Raw genomic sequence first — 21,214 nt, 5'->3', positions numbered from 1 at the left:
GTAAACATGCTCTGAAAACAACACTTTATAGGAATGGATTAAATGAAACGCTGTATTGTAGATATATTTCACAGAGGTATTACTACGAGATTTATTGCTATATAATAAAAAAATAGAACAACTTGTTTACATGCATAATTTTCAAGAAAAACAGCAATTTAAGAACTTTGATCAGTCAAAGAAGGGCTTTTATTATACACTAGTACACACATACATTATTTTTGAGTGTGCTTTATCTAGTATCTATACATCTTGAAAACGGTTAACTTAGCCATGACTGCTCTAGTATATCAAGCTCCATATAGACTGTTAAACTACAAATTACTTAATAATACTTCTGCTACGTGTGCGATTACATTCGCATCATAAACACCGAATATTCTAAGAATTAGTGGTTTTTTAGTGTAGCAGAACATATTATTTTTTAAAAAACTTTTAGGAAATCTCGATGTACATCTCGCGCTATCGAGAAGACCGCTAAATAACTGCCTTATATAATGATAAAATCTACTTGATTATCCACCTAGTGCTAACGTTTGCACAAAATCTGCATTTTGATTTGGCAATCTTCCTTCCAGATTTATTATTTTTTATATTTTAAGTACACCAATTCTCTCTTTAGCCTGAATCCGATTAAGCAGTAAACCAAGCCTGTTAAAATAATTTTAGTATTTCATTGATATTTCACCTATGAATTTTGATATAGTAACGTGTATTTTAGGCATTTGTTAGAGCATTATATTATCGTAACACTTACTTTCCATTAATTAAGAAACGTCATTTCTATCACGGACGTGGTTTTGAGAAACGCTTGATATTACATACTGGGCTGTAGTACCTTACAAGAGGTATAAAAAGATTCGAATGATAATGATCTAACGATATGGTTTGATGAGATCTATAGTAATGGTAAGATTACCGGTTTCCGCTTACCATCAGCACCTTTTATTTAGTTATAAAAATCTTGGCATTTGTAAAATTATGTTTTAATCTTGCGGGCGGTTACTGTACTTTACATGTACAAATAGAGCCACCTGGCTTTGAGGACTTGAATGCCAAGTGCCTGCGGTAAAAGGACTGAATAATCTACATTATTTTGAAGCGTATGCTAACTAATTCAGCAGCTGCATATTATAATTATAATAATAACCGAATAACAAATACACGCCGGTGCATATTAAGCACACGTTAGATACACTAGTGGAATACGAACATAGCGTCGTGTACACATTTGTTTCTATGACAGAATAACAAAATTAAGTCCTCAAAAAATGGAGGCGGATACGCCTGTACGCAGTTCCTTATAAGTAACAAAGAAGCACGTTCGCTTATGCATCATCTATTACCACGACAAAATCTGGATAGCTCACCATTCCTGTTGAAATTTTCTAATTGGATTCCTTCTGAGCAGTAAACAAGAAAAATTCACCAACCAAATACGATCAAACAAACTGATGGAAGCCTTCAAAACAACAAACAAATTTCTGGTCTCAGATCAATTCAGTCTGATCTGACGCGCAAGTTTTGTAGACGGCGTCTTTAGTTATCAGTGTCGTGCGCCACTTAGAAGCGGTACAGAGTGTCTTTGACAAAATAGATTATTTTTCTTTAACCATCGCTCACCAATCTCTCAATTATAGTAATATCTTACGTCAAACATTTAGGGCGATCTCATTTGACGGTTCCCATGTATCTCGATAGAGGGGATCAATACTTTCGAATGTCTCTTCATGAGCTGGTAGATGCGTTTACTCAACTGCGGCGTTGTCGACGTACTTCATGCGATCCCGGAGGAACCACGGGAAGCAACACAAAAATATCTGTAATCAGATTATGGCAAATCATGTCATATCTATTATAGACGCACGGTTCCCGTTACGTATAATTTAGTAAAGAAAATAAACCGCAGGTAAAGTTTGTGACGCAATTATTGCAGTCCTTAATTAACAGTATAGCTACACATCTGAATATTTGTTTGTCATCTAGTTCTAGAAGTAATGACGCCAGCATAAAAAGCAATACCTAATATTCTTCTGAATTATACATTTATATAAACGAGAGTAACTGGCTACTGGAGTTTTAACATACAATTAAACACACGCAAGACCAATCAATGAGAAAGTGTATATAATAGGTAAACAGAAGTCGTTACCTCCGAGACGCTCATGCGATCCTCTAACTCATCATCGAGCAGGAAATTGCCACTGGATGCCATTTCGCGGTTTTCATCGATGAACTCATGAATGATACTTTTCGTTTTGTTTAAGTTAGCATCGGACACTTCCTTGATTGTGTCAAAGGCGTCAATAATCACCGCGTACAGAAGGTTGATCACAACACAAATGAAGAGAGTAACAAAAGAATAAAAATAGATCCTCAAAAACCACCAAATCATTGGAGGAATACCATGTTCCGAGTACTCGTTAGTTGCTAAAGCGAACGTTGCGAATATATCGTCACCGTTTGTGATTGCATAGAGGCATTCGAGTGATGTCGAGAATTTTCTGAACTTTATGTGGTGCGGCCCGAGAACGACCCATCCGCAGATGCTGTAGCCCATGAACAAGATGAGTGCGCAGATAAGGAACTTCAGAAGATTTGGGGCGGCTTTTTTTAACGTAAGCATCAACACATTGTAATGACGGAAATAGCCGAGATAACGAAGTACGCCACACCACACAAACAACAAGCCCGTGCCCAGTAGCACCGAAGCCCAAAGATATCGTTGTTGAGACAACAGGCTCATCTCGTTTGACATTTTAATTACAGTGCCAGAAATGACCAGAATATCGTTCAACATGATGAGGCAAAGCCAAAGATCAACGAATTCGAATTTGTCGCTACAGCATAGGTCTACTTGTCGATGTGTCTTAAAGTACTCGACGGTCTTGCCCAATAATGAGTAGCACCGGTAGATGGATCGTGAACAAAGGATTAATGAAATTAGACAGATAGCAATAACAGCAACGTTATATATTTGACGTGCGGTCTGAGCCGCTACTTGCGGCCTTTTGCTTTCCCTAGAGTCTGCGGCGCTTGTCACGTTCAACTTTACCTAAAACACAGTAAATCAAACAAAAAACGGGCTAAAATATTGACTGTACAAAACCAGTTACATCGAAGCTTCCATGCATACTTCGCTAATAACAAGAGCCTATTTATATACATAGAACATTATACACTGTTCTTTTCGGTTTATTTGCATACTTCATTTACTTTACTAAGGTACAATAATAGTGATAATAGTATATGGTTTTATACACTAGTTTAACAGTTCAAAAACGGGCTCATACTTCGAAACTTGACTGCCTTTAGATGTTGTCGAGTTTGCAACATAGGATTTCAATATAAAGACACATCTTAATCGCTACTGAGAATTTTTATTGGACGCTATTTATATAATTGGTGAGGCAATGTTACAACCCGTAGGCTTGAGAGTATAAAGCAAAGGTTTGCAACGGTTTAGCGTCCACCTGCAGCGCGGACGAAGGAAACTCATTGCCTGCACGCAAAAACGTGCAGGAATTCTACGTACCAGACAACTGAAATTCCGCCGACGCTTTAAACACGGTGAATAAATATGCTGTGTAAGTGTGAAATGAAAAATAACAAAAGATGCAGTACTAAAATATAACGCAATCAATCAGTGTAGGCTCGTGCTTTCTTCGCATCCAAGATCTATTTATCAGAATAAATAGATCCTATCGTTGTCCGGAAAACTGAAAGAATACTGACCGGATAGCTTAGTGAGTAGCGTAACTGTTGGCTGGTCTTAGGTCTAAGCTCAAACCAGTGCTGAAAGCCAGCCATCTGATGGAATGCCTAACGACGATACCGGACGTAGAACTCAAAACATGGAGGGTGAGGTCAAAAACATTCGCTGAATTGATATTTTGCCCATCTTATTAAATCGGATTGCGTCTTATGCGACAGTCATCCAAATGAAAGCCGTTTTATTAAGAGCTCATGATACCCAGTACCATATCATACTAGCTACGTACATGTCTAGTGAGCATATAATAATAAAATTTACCAACCTCAATAACTCCATCTTGATGATTATTATCGTAGACAATACTAAATTCCATCTGGTAAACAACGACTGAATTGATTACAGAACTTTGACGCCGGTATACAGTGGACACGGCGAAATCCAAGCGAGCCATAATTACCCTAAATACATGGAAAAAGTAGACATATAGTAACCGATGAGGTCTAAATTTAAAATCCTCACGGCCAATGGTACGAATGAATGTAAATTTGTCGCGGTGTTCAAGATAAGTAAGCTAGAGACTGCTAGCTTACTTTGTTATTTATTCGTATTTATTTGTAACATCACCTTGGCATGCTTTTTTCTGAGGGTGAAGACCAAAGTGTTAGTGGATTGTTATCGAGTTGGCAGATAAACGAGAACTGGACTTGAAAAAACGCAGACTTATATTTATTATGGATATTTAATTTCTACAATAAGACTTGAGAATAATCGGTAGTTATATTCAAAGTTTTTGCAAGCTTATACAGTACCAAAGAGAAATAGAAATACAAAGCTCATGTTGACGAACAATAAGAAATCATACTTCTCTGACTCAATGGTGAATCCTTACCGTTGAAGATCCAACGTAATTTTGGTATTATTCAGAAACCTCACGATGGAGAAGTTCGCGTAATTCTCTTGGCTTAGCTCTAGGCATTGGTATAGTATCTTAAAGAAACAGAAATTAATTAAATTTTGTAATGAACAGGCAAATGCGTAAATTATTACTTCCGCAACTAAACTAGTTTTTTACCGCTTACGTTTTTTTTCTATAACTTTTATCAATAATATTTTCCTTTACCCCAGTTTAAAGCAGATTTAAAAAGACGTGTTATAGAGAAATCACCGAACGGCTTGCAGCCTTGTCACGCACGTTAAAAACGCATGTGTCACTTTAGACATGGGTCTAATGAGCTTTCTGCGAACTATTGTTGCCCGCTAAACCTATTCGATGAATGTAATCTAGGCTCTGTTTAGCACTATTCGGTGATCAACATTAGAGTTTGCGTACCTTATTATTGTACCTTACTGTCGCATTGAATGCATACATGTGAACATCATTGTAATAGGTAAGACACAGTCGCGGCGGCACTCTAGTGCCATTCAACATTTTATAGCGAAACGATCCTACAAGAATGAATTGGCAAACAAAGAACACAACAGGCAAATTTAGTTACAGTCAGTACTTCTATGCAGGATGAAGAATTAACTAAGGAACTCGTTAAACGTCGCCAACAACAACATCGGTAACGTTGCCAATATAAAGCAAAGAGAACCAATTCAATAGAAAGCAAACATTGTTAGTTATTTCTGAGTCTTTGTTCCAGAATCGTCGCTCTAAATGTGTAGAAATCTCATAAAATAGAATCAGGAAAGATTCGGCTGATCTTTTTCTAAAGAAAGTATACTTTGCTGAACAAATAAACAGCCTGGTACTTGATTAATTTCTAGTAATCTATTTGTTCTATTGAAGACTCAAGACGTTCACCAATCGGGTCCTCGGTAATTCTGCTGTATTTCTGAACCGCTGTGTCTATTTGGTCAAACAGTTCCGCCTCAGTGTAAACCGCGTATGGTCCATCCGGCGGATAAAAGTAAACATCTCGGATCGGGTCCCAGTCCTTTAGGAAATATGCCTGCAAACCAAAAGAAAATTATTAATTATCCATATATACAATAAGCTATTTTAAAAAAGCCATCAAATAGGGGCACATATGACATACATTCAACCTAATTTTTTTGACGTAAAAATTCGATTAACATAGAACCCTGCATCGTTATAAGTTAGCGCCGCCCCAGCAAAAGTAATCCAAGGCCTGTAAGGCCTCATTCAGAACCTGAAAACTCGTAATTAGAATTGTAGATGGTACGTTTATGGACGTTGCTTGTTGTCTATTGGCCTAAAGTATGCCTGTTAAATGATCATATGAAACCACTCAATTTATTAATTTAGTACAGCGTAAAGTGTCAACAACACTGCAGAATAATCTGACTTATTGATGTTATTGGCATTCATGTTTACCTTTAGAGCCGTCTCCGTAGCCATTTGCTCGCTGTAGAATTGCGAGCAGTCGAAACCAAATAGCAGAATTTGGGTTGTGACAGTAAATATTTTAATGATCTGAAAGATCATCTTCCAGGGAAATACTTTGCGATACTGCCACTTTTCTAATGGACTCATAAAATGGTAGCGGAGTTTTTCCTACAAGCGGTAAAAAGTGATGCCATATACACACATATTAGCATTAGTTCTATTATTATAGTTAGGTTATTATTAGGTTAGGGTAGGTTGTTCTTTATGTGTTTATTTTTACGCTTTCGAACAAAAGCATTTCTTTCTATTTTATTCTTCATAAATAAACCTTTTGGGTACCTTGCAGCTTTAGCAACAAGCTTATATAATTACTTTATGGCTACTACCATAATTGTCGCACCTACAGATGAGGATTCCTCAACTTATAAAAACCTATTCTCTATGCAGTAGACATATATTTTTCCATTGCACCCAGACGAGTTTCGAAACCAACAGGCTAGCTAGATTTTAATCTACTTAGGCTAACCCTGATATAAAAGCCAAGTTGACGAGGATTCTGTAGTAGTTGCTCTCGGAAGGCGTCCCCTGAGGAGGCTGGATTACTGCAGCGAGTCGTGTCCGTCGAACTTGATCCATCAAATGAAAGATTGATCGATGAACCACTAAAAATTATGCAATATCGAACGCAGAAAGGGCGACGGATATTTTTGATGAAAGACTGAAAAACATATCCTCTTTCTGATAAAGAACAAAACGAGCTTTTCTATAACTGTAAGCGAGTAGCATGTATTGTGATAATATGCATTTTTTTTTTGCATAAGTGAGGCCTAGATTATAGCGTACGGTAAATATTTGCTTGATTACGCTCGTACTACCAAGCCCACTTAAATGGACTGTCACTTCTCGAAGGTGGTTCACTTGTTTAAACTGTAACCCAAACAACGCTATGGAACGCTTTGGGTCTTGCGGCTGTAGACATAGTCCAAATCACTAGACCGCGGCAACCGTTGGAAGAATGCAATCAGTAACTTTTTTCTTTTGTGTATAATTGTTAGAAAAACCGAAAATAAATTTCGCGCTAGTATAGTATATGTATAAAACCAATTACTAGTCAAATCAAATAAATATAAATAATAATAGATATAACAATAAAATAATGAATTAATAAAAACAATAAAAGATAAATAAAAAACAAAATAGAATAACGATAAAAAAAATATTAAATGCTTTTATGAACTCTCTGTAAAGAATATGTAAGCCACGTATGAAGTAAAAAATGCCACTAATTTACTTTACTTCTAACTGCTCCCCATAAAGAAACAACTTAAAGCATCCAATATAACCAACCATAATATATCCTGCTGCTTGTAGTGTAATTATTATGTGACAAAAATTTAAAAGATTTGGAAAAACTTTCAAATCCTGCTGTCATTTTTATAACAATAATGATAAAAAAATCCCGTAATGCTTTCGTCTTACAATATCATGCCTCAGTTACGCATTTTGCATTAGAAATCTACTAAAGTACAAGCGGTGAAATATTACCAACTTACTGTAGGCAACACTTTAAAAAGCAATGAACTACTTCAAAGCTTTTGAAAACAGATGGCTCAACAATAAAGTTAGACTTATTCTAATTTTCTTGCCTCAGAAAGCTATCTAAAAACCGATTATAACCCTTTGTCCAGAAATGAATGAGTCATTTGAATTTTTGGGGATACTGGATGATCGCTTTTCATCCACAAATGCTAGTTTTGGTAAGAGGAACAGGGCTTTTAGACAAAATTTCATAACATAACTGATGTAATCTATAGTTTTCCCATGAAATTAAGTAAGTTTATGTATGGAGCGCTCTACGACTTTTCCAAAGCAGAGTAACAAGCGTACATTGGTTTTTATATGAAAAGTAAGGTCACCACACAGACGCTGCAGGGATGGAGGTCTATGGAAACCAGGCGCTAAGTAAACCTTGAGTAAACAGGTGGTCAAAGCATTTCGAAGACAGACAAAAGTCTACAGAGGACAATTCTTATTCTGAAAGGTCTGTGACAGCAATCACGAGTGAGAACAAGAGTGCTTCACACTTTTTTCATCGACCCCCGGGAAATCGTTTGTAATGAGTTCATGTCATCGGACTTCACGGTCACCAAAGATTACAATCAAGAAGTTTTAATATAATTCCGCGAGTCTGTTTAACACAAGAGGCCACAACTGTAGCAAAACGAATCATGGGTCCCCTATCACGATAATGCACTGGGTCACACTTTAATACTCATATAGCGGTTTTCGCAAATAGCGCGATGTGTATGTCGCTCCAACTCGCACATTAACCAATCCTAACTCCTATGACTCTTCACATTCCCAAAGCAAAAAAAAAGCTTGAAAGAAAAGCAATTTTGCATAATAGAAAAAAATGAAGAAAAATTTCAGACTGTTCTGAAAGTTATCCACGCAATCGAATTAAGGTATTTTGGAAACTAAGAAGAACTGTCGCATTCGACAAGGATAACTTCGAGTAGGGCAATTTTTGAATTGGGATCATTAAATAAAGAGTTACTAACTTTGAATAAACGACCCATTTATTATTGAGATGACGTTCATATATCTGGCAGGCGTTATCAAACAACATACAAAATCATAATGTACATTTAAAGCCTGTGTGTACTTTCACAGAAATGAGTGCATACATCAGATTCCGCAAAGCGTTTTACGAGTGCAAAAACCTTTTATTTGGCAATATACAACTAACGAATTCTTTTACCTATGCAAGGACACCTATAAACGTGCACAGAGATTATGTTATGCGTGATTTCGATCAAGCTCTGTAAAAATATTCGAGCACAATCGCATGGAATAAAATAAAGCTAATGTTCGTGAAAATTATACGTAACTAACCTCGAATGCCTGAGAAAGTGGTTTCGTAACTGTTCTTGAAACATTATCGGATCACCATCACCTAAGGGTTCCTCCGACATCTCTGATTCTTCATCAACGAGGCATTCGTTTTCATATCTTTGCTGTCCTTCACAGCTGCTGACATTGTCCTGAAGAGGTGTGCGGTCCCCGTTCTCATCTACCATGAAGAAAGAAAACATGTATGCCACGTAAAATAAATTACATTTTACAAAGTGAAGGTTTTAGGAGCAAAATTAGGTTTGACCACAAGCGGGTTTGTGTTCAGTCAATCTGCACCGTTTGTGGTTTCTCATATCAAATGTATTACAGCCGTTATCAAAAAAATATCAAAAAAAGATCTAATCACAATTTGAGCAGAACAATCTTTATGTAACATTTTTATATGCATTACCTACGTTTACGGCTTATTTCCTAAAGGAGATATTTCTTTAACTCTTTCGCTACTGATTTGACACCTGTGACATAGTTTAAAGGGTATAATTTTAAGTAGAGCCTCTAAATAAAAATACTAGAGACGATTATGACCGTTGTTAATTATAAGTGTTAATTCAGCCAACCAGTTAACTTTGCGCGTAGTGCATCATACAATCAACAAACAATAAAAATAGTGCGTGATTTACAGCACCAAAAGACTTAATAGAATAAAAGTCACTGAGGCATTATTAGTAGCGCCATCAAACACACTGTTTTGGCTTTCAAACGAAGAACACTACGTACCGAGAATATTATAGAACACAGACCTCAATCATAACTACACGAGCTCCATACAGCCTAGTAAACAGTTAACGAAAAATACTATTAGAGATACGAACAAATTTAGTAGACGCCATAGAGAATTGACAAAGTTAATTAACGTCTTTGTAAATAAAACCAAATTACTTACAACCGAAAGCTGTGAAAGCCGGAGTCGCCATCCTAATGCAACACAATTACCTACAAGAGACGCAACAATCGTATTATCACTATTAAGCCATTCCAGCCACATATTGCATCACTATATTTAATACAGCCTTGTAGATTTTAGCAAACTCTAGTTATAATTAGAAGTCCCTATAGGCGCACTTTGAACTGAGTTCATTAAACTAGCTTTGAGTTCAATAAATATTCGTCATTTGACTGTCACGCTCTACTGGAAACAATCCGCTATTGATAAAATAAATAAAGATCCACCCTAAGTACAGCATAGCTTTTCCCTGTTATAAACTAAAGGGGCTCAACGAGCAGGCCAACTAACTCAATGCAGGTAGTTATGTATGTAGCTATGTTTGAAGTACCTTGCCTAGTGGTACACGCTTGCTGGCCTATTTACTACAAAAGCACCACCTCCTTTCTTGCATCCAAGCGTCTGTTAGTTTACCGCAGTTAGGAAGAATGACTTGAAAAGATAAATTAGAAAAAGTTCATTCAAACACCCACCCGATTTGACCCGCCCCTAGTAAGAACATTTTAGTTGAGAACGAAATGAGCTTTCCCCAGGAAATAACATCAGTTAAATTAAGAAAAATATTTTATTAGATCTCAAAAAACGTGCGTAGTATTCAGATCGGTAAGCGAAGCGTACCTTAGAAAAACAAGCAAAGAAAAATAGGGCTATAAAGATAAGAACAAGTAAATATCTCGGCCTATATCAAATTCGCCTAATTATTCATAAGTTACGGTAGTAAGCGTTTACATAAGTTTCTGGCTGCACGGAAGGCTGAGCGCACGCTCGACAAAATCATACTTTGACTAGAACATTATATTTCGCACAGAGTTGTCCTGCATCCACTACCGATTAACGTCGATTACTGTTTTAAACAAGTTTATAACATTATGAACTGTAATTTGACCGTACTATAAGAATGAACTATTAGTCGATTAAAAGAAAAAACAGAGTAAAGCTGTATATAGTTATTTTTCAGGTTGCTTCAAGAAATGCTTCTTTGTTACAACTATTTGCTACATTAAGTTCGTCATTAAATGAAAAAACGTTAAGCTAAACAAAGAGATGTGTAATGTTTTTACCGTCAAACTAATGCGTATGATTTATTAAGACTCAAGTCTAAAGCCCAAAAGTCTAAAACTACGAAATTAAATTAATACTTGAACAAACTCGGAAAGCCCATTTGTATGACCGATGATAAAGTTTCAAACTAGAACTTAAGATGATATACATCCAGTCGAAAAGATTCGACGCTGTTCGACCCAAAAATGTCACTTGGGTTTTTTGGCAGGTAGTAACATAGGTAATGATATTATCTGTAATCTATAGTTTTCTATTGTCGGACATTATTATATAAAGGTAGGAACAAAAAAGGTGACAAATTATTCAGAGAAACTTGTTCCCCACGCCGTGAGGCAAACAATCATTTAAAGAGTGATTTTTCAGTTTTATCCTCCAACGTAGATATCGCTTGTGTTGTAAATTATGCTTTAGTCCAATGTATGGCCGTATCAGTTATCTCACGTTATCCCTTCATAAATATACTTGCTTTTCGCTTAACTTAATGATAATGAAACTTATTAAATTGATATGTTTAGCTAATTAATTAACTAATTAATGTGTCCGTTATCTAAAAACACCCCTGCGGTTACATCGAGACAACTACTTCCCATAAACCAGCTCCAAAAAGTCTATAACATGAGAGACGAAAGACAGCCTAAATAAAATACTTATTCTCACTAGCTTTTCATTAATAAAAAGTTCCCCGGGTTTTTTTGATAGAAGATTTCAGAGCGGTAATGATGCCACTAGTCTATAGCATCATACTAGAGCACACATTTCTTTCAAACGAATATGATGAAATATTGCGTAGCGCTACAATGAATCTCACCCTTCGTTGCCAACTACTACCACGTTGCAAATATGATCGCGAATAGTTAAGCTTTTCACTTGAAAGTAATTGCATACTAAATACAGTTTACGCAAAAACGAGGACAATCAATAAATCAGTTGTCTACCTTTTACATTATAATTTGCGTATTTGTTTTTAGCTGTTGTAATGATAAATCCGGTCGTGACAATTTGCAAAAATGCGATTACGTGATAATTGCATTCTCATGACGTCTGTGCCGGGGGGGGTCACTAAGATAATACATTTATTTGATAACATGGTAACCCCTAATGAATACGTGTTTAAATCGGAAGAAAATACGAATTGTAAGTCTAACCAAAAATTGTAATAACATAAATCAGAAAATTATCAAAAATCATAATTTAAATAAATAAAATGGTAGTTTTTTTAAATAGAACAACTTTAAGAACTTCATACATGTTTGTCTAAATCAACTTACGTCGAAGCAACTATATCCTTCAGAAAAAAGTTGCTGTGCACGTACGCGCCGCGCAGCTTAACCAATAACTCGTAACTGGAATTCTAGCATTTATTTTGCCTGAGTAACGTGGATTTTCTTGCGTGTTTAAAAGATCTACAGCATATATGGGACCGCCCATAAAGAACTTTGGAACATCCTCACTCACTCGGACACATCCACAAACTTTCTGGTGCCCTAATCTACCTAATTCTTTTTATATAGGTTTCTACTTGTCCCGTGATTTTGCGTTCTTATTCTTCTTTATTAAAACGATACAATTTCGAAAAGTGTTCTTCAGCGTCGCATGTATCTAGTTCAATAGCACTTCGCTTTACTTGGATTCAAACAAGACACTTTCCGGTTTAACATGGTCTCTAACCCATTTGCGGTTCTTATTTCAATAAGTAGCGGGGCCATCTGACAGCGCCTCCAGCGATATCAGTGATGAACTCACGTTCTCTGACTCCAACAAAAACAAATCGACTCAAGCGCTCCCTGGTGGATAAAAACCTGGTGCGCACAGCGTAAATAACATTGAGCGCTCATACGTAACCATTCAAGGATTCTACGACGTATGCACTAGAAACACATGTTCACGAACCACACTTAGTACTGTTGATCTATATAATACAAATAGGTAGATAGATAGTAATAGGCGTAAGTAACTCCCTTATACTTAGGAATAGACCAGGTCCTAAATGCAAATAACAAAGAGAAACTAACTATAAAAAATAATTATATACGAAAATTAACTATGTTCTTGCTCTTTACGGTATTCTAAAAATGTTGTTCTCATCATGCTGTAAGTGGTGAGCACTGTGGTGATCTCTTACTAACTTGTTTTTGGAGCATTTAAGGATGTTCGCTTTTTGCACGTGCGCACTAAACTCAAGTAGCATCCTCGTCAGGGGCTTTCCCACCATTGAGAATGGCTACCTGAAATCGAAAAAGATACGTGAAGCTACTTTTCAGGTAAATTATTGCTTATTTGAGACACTATACGTCTTTTCGGGCTGGGTGCATAAGATTCTCGATTCATGCATTCCCCAGATCCTACTAATTGATGACAACTATTTGCTTAAAAATTCAAAGCTTGTAGAATATTAAGTGATCTATTATCAGTCACAATTTGTCTAGAATTAGAGACCTCAATAACACTACAACATTAATAGATTAAAGCAGACAATTGACTTATAATTTTTTTTATATAAATGTGGTATCTAAAGATGTCAAAATACAAAAAATAAAAGTGGGTTCCAAAAACATGAATACAACAGTAACTAACATCACGTTTATTCTTACCATTATACCTTTCAAATTGAGAGAACGCCTGTTTGGTAAGTACGAATCGGCTTATGCTTTCCTGAACACGCTACAACGCAGGTGTAAGGACTTATCATTCTATTACTCATGGAGGCCATGTTTTCAAATTTATCAAATGACATATTAACCTTTTGATGTGTGTGAAAAAAAAAACATTCAAATTGCCCGCGCTCCTTAGTGGAAAGGTTCATTTTTTCAATACTGAACCGAGCAAGATCTATGACGTATCGACTACCATAACAAGCTCTGTATGCGTGCGCAAAGCACAGCTGCAGCGCCTAAGACGAGGAATAATTTGCTCGGATGGTGTCTCTTCGGATATGTGTAATGCATCCATTCTCGGACCGGCTGTGTTTTCGGTCCCCTGCTTTCTCTCAGCTCCCACGTTCAGTCTCACAATAACAGCGTGTGTCAGTTGTGTCGAGTATGCAGGCCGCGCGTGCGGGACATTTCTTTGGAGGTTGTGCTTAATAACGATCTCAGCCGAGGTAAGCAAAATGTCAGCTGTAGCAAGACATCCGTGAATAGAAACAGGCCGAATGGTATATAATGTGTGTGAACAATAGCAAACGCCAGTAGAAATGTTGAATAAACTTTGTCTAGCGTACTTTCCGCAGGTGTCCACGTAACTGAAAGTTCGGTGCTAAAGTTCAGTACGGGTCCGTCACAACCTACGGCATCGCGTGAAGTCAGCAAGGTTGGAGTAAGCTTTGAGTGCCCGCTATGGAAGTGGAAGAGGCGCCCAACCAAGTTGCTGCTGGGGGTGATAGAACTGCTGCCTCTGCCGCCAGTAGTGATGCCGGTGAAGCCGCCAGCGTCATGGCAGGAGCTGCGGTTCAGCCCAGCGTCAACGTACAGCTGCATCCTTTGGTTATTATGAATGTTGCTGAACATTGGACTCGGATCCGAGCGCAAAATGGAGGAAGAGCTGAACAGGTTAGTTATCACAAAATGGTGAACAGGTATCAAAACTCATGGCAGCATCTATCATCCAGTTTTCCAGTAAATGAAAAATGTTCAATTGCAGGAGAGTGAGGAATCTGAGACGAGGTTAGAGGTCACAAAATTTTTGCATATGTATATATAATTGTCCACTGTCGAAGACTACTACGGCATATTGTAGTAAACTGCACATGTATACAGGGTGCGGAAGCTAAGTTGGCATAGGTGTTGGCGAAATATTTGTTATGACGAGCATGCACTTATCCGCCATTCTTCGTATTAGATAAAAGAATGCTCCTTCTAAATCAAAACACTTATTTTGGTGGAAAATAGTACGTCATTTTTGCAATTGGAGCGAAAATTAACTGTTATACAATACAACGAATTCTCCAAGATTAAGAACTTGCTTTTTCGCCCGAAGCCGATGTTCTTGTATTTTCGAGATAGAAACTACCAACGGTTTTGGAGAACGAAATATGAATTATCAATTAAGTTGTCTTTCTAAACTACTATAGTTATGGAAGTCTTTTTAAAAACTTTTTGGTGCAAATTTGCTGTGCCGTGAAATTTTTGGGAGTTTTAGCCTACTATCAGCCCAAAATATAATTACGTTAAAATTATTTGCATGTAGCGTACTTTTGCTACACTTATATCCACTAATATCATTTGGCTCACAATTGCCATTAAGTCTTCGCAGATTAAGGAAAAGATCGAAGAGCCATATAAGTGGGTCAGGCTCCGAATCGTGGTGAATGGAGGTTATATTGAAAAACGTGGCCGTCAAGAATAAGTCTTCTAACACATGTAAAAGAATTAATGAAACACCTATATGATTTACATACTGCTTTCGAAATACAACATAGTAAGCCCAATCTATATATATATATATATATATATATATATATATATATATATATGCAATTTACTAAACTATTCTCTTCGTATTTTGGGCTATGATTGATGCGTCAAAGTTCTCTTATAAATCTGCATGTGTCATTCATGTTACTGATTTCTGGTAGTTTGTTGTGAATCACTTGTTTATTTGACAACGCCATTTGTCTCTATTCTAGGTTGTTGGAGCTCTGCTAGGCAAGCAGGAAGGTAGAGCACTCGAAGTGTCAAACTCGTTTGAACTTGTATGCGAAAAAGACAGCGATGGTATGGTCACTATTAAACCTGAATTTCTCGAAAATCAACAAAAACAGTTTAAGCAGGTCAGTCTATACTTAAGGTGTACCCATTTATGACACTGTGATTGACTATGTATGTGTATTATGCTGAATAATATGTCCCTGCGTTTTTTATAAAAACTTTTTCCCCCACTTTCTCTAACTAGTTGTTTAACTCTGATATATCGAAAATACTTCTGCTCTATCAGCGTGTTGTAACCGTATTGTGTTGTGAGTGTAATTTCGACTCGAAGGAGCTCCTCAAAGTTATAATTTATATATATATACCGTAATAGCTTACCGCTCCAGGAAAAAAATGTGCTGTTTTCTATTTAGTAAAGAACGGCTGAACATATTATTCATCCTAATAAAATGTGTGACTATATTTCGATAAATTCATATATTTCCAGTAGTTATTAGATATAAATATCAGATTAAGTTTAAAAAAAAAAGGGAATATCCGTGACACCTACTCATGCCTCGGCATTAATCTACAAACTAAGCCCTCATTGGTGAGATTTGCCGTTATACAAAAGGTAGGCAAAATATGACTCAGTTTCCATAAATTTTCATTGCATGTTATCCGTATGTATTAGTAAACTATCAAGACAATTTTTTACTTTTACAATGACTACTTCAATGATATCACATCTGCTAGTATATCGAATACCTCGCAGTATGTGGCCCTATTTATTTTAGATTAATTTAAAACATACTTTGTCAACCCACGTTGCTACAAAGCGCAAGTGGAATCGATGCATTTGTACTGGAAATATCTAATATTCTCTGGTTTAACATGATGATCAAGATGACAATCACAAAAAGTTAAAAAATAGGGCGCACTAGTTGAATAGTCAATAAATTTAAGGGGCACTTAAAGACGTAAAAAGAAGGAAGAAAAGAAGGAAGGGTAAAATCGGGAATAGAGGTTTATCCACTGATATACAAATAAAATATTTGATAATTGAAATCTTAGAAATTTGAGATATTGAGGCAATCATAGAATAAGCTCCAAACTATAAGAAACTGATTTCCCTAGACCTAGCCGTAGTAACTGGAAAATCCGAAAAGAAAAATGTGACCTATGCCGATGTCGCAAAGGTTAGGCCGACAGAGCATAATGACAAGAACTGAAACAAGAACAGATTTTGATGAAGTGATTGATCAACTAGGAAATAGAGGCGAGGTAAGAAGCCACTGGTAAGAAAGGATAGTTTTGGAAATAGCTGGTAGGTTTTTACTATGTGAAAATTAGTATTGCCTTATTTCTCGGCCATAGCATCCATGCTAGAACATTGCAGACGTACGCGGAACAAACAAGGATAAGTAGACAAAATTTATCAAATATTAGTCGCAAGTAATAGTTTTGGTAGCGATGCAGATGCTACTGTTGCCTATGAACTATTGAAAAACTAATGTAGGACAAAAACAAAATATACCTACGGCTGTCTCATGGCTAGAGTCTTTAGAAAGCATATATGGGAGATCAAACGGCCGCGATTGTTAACTTCAGGCGTTTGTGAATAGGCTACGCTGCTGGAGTAAAAAATAACGAGTGTTTCTTCAATGTTTTCGTCTGAGCAGGTATTTCAGGATCTAGAACTTTTGGGCTGGTATACAACGGGCGGGGAGCCAACACCCGCAGATGTTCGCGTTCATCGGCAACTATGTGAATTTAACGATGGATCCGTTTTACTAAAACTTGATCCTTTGCTGGCAACACGTCGTTCCGGCCAACTACCTGTTTCGATGTTTGAGTCTGTAATTGATATGGTTAACCAGGTGAGAAGTAACAGTACGTAAATATATCAGTGTAGAGATGAATGCAATAGCACTTTAACAGCGGCAATACGCGCTGTATGGTCAACCCTTGCGAAGGCACAACTTTTGATTTAAGGCTTTATTTGAATCACCTATAATTTTCCATGGTAATGAGCATAAACTAAGTCACAAAATCGGCATAGTACGGTCACGTTTGCTGGACATAAGTCTCATTACATGTCACTTCAACCACCTTTAATTTTTAAAAATTAAGTTGGTCTCCACCATGCCAAGTAGCTCTCAACACTCCTGCTACTATAAAATTTCAGTTAGTATTATAAATCTATACAAAATCACATCATAATTATTAGTTATCGACTTCATAATCCTCCGTTGTTGGTACTTTGAAATATCATCTAAATCACAACAGCTTAGCGATTTGTTTTTGTTAAGACCTAAAACATCCCAAGTGTACGTTGCATGTAAACCAGCGATTGGTGAGTAAAAAATTAGACTATAATAACAGACTATGACAGACTGGTATCAGGCTAGGTAGGTAAAATAGAGGTGACAAAATACATAACATTCATACATATCTTTGCCAGACAATGTTTCTCTATGTACGGTTGTTATTTTATACAAAAACGTTTATTCAAGAGCACTCATCACAATAGTTAAACGCATGTTTCTTTTCATTTAATTAGTTACTTCCTGGGAAGCTGGCGACCGCTAAGCTTCCCTCACTGGCTCAAAACCGGTTGTAGACATGCTGTCCGCTGTTTTAAGAAAGGATTATATCTCGCACAGAAAAGGGTAGCCCATTACAATTTTTACTGTTGTTTTCCATGCGTGTAATATCTTACAATTTGCGTCTCTATTATGACGACGCCTTCAATAATTACTATTCACATTGCATTCGTGCGGCTTTAATGAAAAATATTAGGGTTTCTTTTTCATTGAGGGCGTAACACAGATATGGTAATTTGGAGATATACTGGGGGAGATAAAACAAAACAGTGAATAGGTTACTACGTATTGAATTGTATATAAGGCCTATGAGGTCGATAGATGTGACTGATGAGAAATAGTGGTCTAGCAATCGTTATCTCTTAGATGTCTTTCTGCCACTGAGACAGCATATAGACGAAATAATGTTCATCAAAAAACTGTTTACATTTCTTCGAACGTAATTGCAGCCTTACATCGCATGAAACTATGTGGTTCAGTTATTTCAGCGACAACTCTCAGAGGCCAGATGGTCTCACGCGCAGGTACATTTCGATATTAGCGTTCACTAACATAAAAACAATGGAAATTAGGTTTCATCGCATGCTTGACTCGAAAGATAACTTGGAGTATGAGTGTTACATTTGCTTTGTTTTTTAGGAGCCAACTATGTTATTTGTACCACTTCCATGCTCACTCGTTACGGAAGAGGCGGAACGAATTGGGCTAGATAATATGGCCCGGGTATCGATAGCGGAGAGTGGTGAGGGTTCGCTGGCCTCACAACATCTTCGGACACAACACAGTGCTATAAAGATGCTCTACGAACGTGTAAAGGTTAGTTTAATGCTCGTTGTCATTCATTCGCAATGTAACTTACGTGCTGTTATGAAAATGGCAGTTTGCTGGGGCGCGCGAGAAAAGCAAGTCGTGATGGATTTGATTTGTGCATAAGTGACAGTCGTGAAAGAAGTAATGAAAGAGTGCGAAAACATAAACAAGGATTAAAAAGGCTAGACCAAACTATTTTTCCTCCAAAATTTTCGTATCTCGGTAGCTCAATGGCAAAATAATCATTTCTGGGCGCTCCTGTTCGGCACTAGTGGCAAACGTTCACGTTTGTAGCTGAAGCGTTGGTCAAACTCAAAATATCTAATTCGCCCTGTAATTGCATTCTCTTTGTCTTGCAGATAATTCAGGCGTACGTCAAAGCAGTAGAGCGAAGGGAACTGGTGCCTAATTGGGTGATCCTCCGCGAAGTCTTCAATCTTTGTCGGCAGTTACCGGTTGTTGAAAGCCCGCACTTCCGGGAAGAGTATTTCAACCAATGTAACGATGTCGCGCTTCAGACGTTCCTTGGAACGCTAACAAAATGCTGCGACACAATTAATGTTTACCTGAATAGATTCAACGTACTGTATGAACGGCAAAGTGGAAGTAGACGTAGCAAAAGAATGTACTTCTAAACGAGGGGATGAAGGGCACGACTGAAGAATAATGCTAAAGAAAATTGAGTGAGTCGAGGTGAAGAATTGTGAAGAAAGGGGCATGCAAGTTAAGGGAGAAATGTTATATTTATATATTATAATAGCTTTATGTGATGTAGGCGGTCCCGTTATAGATATGCTGTACAATATTCGTCGCGCGACTATTAGAGCGATTATTACTTCATGCAGCATGGAACCAAGATAATTTTTTTTCCATTATTTCTACGAGCGAGGCCAATGTTGATAAATAAACGATAACATTATATTAATTTTACATGGAATAACATGTGGTTTCTTAGGTATCTAGTAATACTTGACGTTTATTGTCACTATATATGTCAAGGTACATAGTAAGATAATCTCGTACAAACAAAAACTGCCTGAACACCTGTAATTTGCAGTTACTTTTGTCATTCTTTTAAGAACCTTTCTCGCTCTCAAAGCCTTATCAGAGATTTTATTTCGAAGTTAATTTCAAGTTTCCCATGTATGAATCGACCTAAATTATTTCTCTAATTAAATCGGTGTACAAAAGCGAATTTGTTTAAAGAAGAGGAAAACGAACAGATTAGTTGGAAGCGCACATAGCGATTAGAACCTAAGCAAACAACTTACATTGTAGCGTTTTGTATCTTGTCATCTTGTTATTCGTGTCCATCATTAGTCCAGTAGAACAGCTTTACTACAACGGTAGTAGGTCAGATTACAGGTTGTTATAGCCTAGTAATCGTGGATGTACGTATCTGTTGTAGATTTGTTAAAAGAAAATTAAGTTGTAGTTGCTAATATAGGCATGCATATTATTCATTTGGTATATTTACTTACTTTGCTTTGCTTTATCAATTTTAATTAACCCAACTATTAAATTAACTACTGTTCTGACAGGATAAGTAAAAATCCGTAACCAGGGAAAACAAAATATCATTGTAAATCTGTTTAAGATGACAGCTCCTTGTATCCAAAATCTGCGCGTTACAATTCGAAGCATTTAGTAGAAAAATGCATACTCAAAGATGTCTAATTAATTATAATGCTGCAGATTACATTTAAAAGAAAATAGAAAATATATACATATTGTGCTGTTACGGGTAGACTCTGATATTGAATAGCTTTTGACGTACGCGTTGCTAGCAGATACTTTGGTTGTAAATACTCCAGTCTTCTAGGAACTTGAATGAACACCGGTTGAGTTCATCCAAAGATAACAAGGGTAAAAGAAATCTTTTCGAAAATCAACGCCCAGTGGTCAAGTTTTTTTCCTTGAAGGCTACGGCGCTGCAAAAAGTTATCAAATATATTAGATCAGGAAGCCTCAAGCGAAAGCACAGTACGTGAATAACGCGAACATTTCAAAAACGGAGGCTGGAGTATTGAAGACCAGCGAGCAGGCGACCAGATGCAGGGACCCGAAGTACAAGATTACCGCATTTGGGGAGGCTTTTCCTAGGGCAACGCTTGGAAGGGCTCTATTGGCCATGGCATCTCAGATGTTGCGTATTACAGGTTTATAATCCAAATACAGAAAATG

At 36.9% G+C, this 21,214-nt stretch overlaps 2 protein-coding genes across 10 annotated transcripts; one reads left to right on the top strand and one right to left on the bottom strand.

Moving 5' to 3' along the window:
* Positions 1 to 157: 157 nt before the first annotated feature.
* On the bottom strand, positions 158 to 13,714 carry LOC111243673 (mucolipin-3-like). 8 transcript variants are annotated; one of them, XM_022789560.2, is made up of 12 exons: positions 13,589 to 13,714; positions 13,116 to 13,214; positions 9,868 to 9,917; positions 8,964 to 9,141; positions 6,595 to 6,730; positions 6,057 to 6,236; positions 5,523 to 5,670; positions 5,046 to 5,161; positions 4,605 to 4,702; positions 4,038 to 4,173; positions 2,153 to 3,055; positions 158 to 1,820 (listed from the first exon to the last, which is right to left on the bottom strand). In XM_022789560.2, the coding sequence occupies exons 3-12, from the start codon at positions 9,896 to 9,898 to the stop codon at positions 1,749 to 1,751; spliced, it is 1,998 nt and encodes a 665-aa protein (XP_022645295.1). In that variant the 5' UTR covers positions 9,899 to 9,917; positions 13,116 to 13,214; positions 13,589 to 13,714; the 3' UTR covers positions 158 to 1,748. The 8 variants fall into 8 exon arrangements, with proteins under 8 accessions (XP_022645295.1, XP_022645294.1, XP_086835372.1 ...); XM_022789559.2 differs by having other exon boundaries at positions 13,581 to 13,689; XM_086979246.1 differs by lacking the exon at positions 9,868 to 9,917 and having other exon boundaries at positions 13,589 to 13,713.
* Positions 13,715 to 13,846: 132 nt separating this feature from the next.
* On the top strand, positions 13,847 to 19,960 carry CSN6 (COP9 signalosome subunit 6). Of its 2 annotated transcripts, none has more exons than XM_022789565.2 (6): positions 13,847 to 14,089; positions 14,219 to 14,537; positions 15,614 to 15,757; positions 17,297 to 17,494; positions 18,860 to 19,036; positions 19,390 to 19,960. In XM_022789565.2, exons 2-6 carry the CDS (start codon positions 14,325 to 14,327, stop codon positions 19,663 to 19,665), a joined length of 1,008 nt encoding a protein of 335 aa, XP_022645300.1. In that variant the 5' UTR covers positions 13,847 to 14,089; positions 14,219 to 14,324; the 3' UTR covers positions 19,666 to 19,960. The 2 variants fall into 2 exon arrangements, with proteins under 2 accessions (XP_022645300.1, XP_086835374.1); XM_086979248.1 differs by having other exon boundaries at positions 14,205 to 14,537.
* The last annotated feature ends 1,254 nt before the right edge of the window (positions 19,961 to 21,214 follow it).

This window comes from Varroa destructor, unplaced genomic scaffold (genome assembly GCF_002443255.2).
Source record: "Varroa destructor unplaced genomic scaffold, Vdes_3.0 BEIS01000002.1, whole genome shotgun sequence".
In the NCBI taxonomy this organism is placed as follows: Eukaryota; Metazoa; Arthropoda; class Arachnida; order Mesostigmata; family Varroidae; genus Varroa; species Varroa destructor.
Note: the sequence above shows the minus strand (reverse complement) of the source record. Positions and strands in the feature narration are given on the sequence as shown.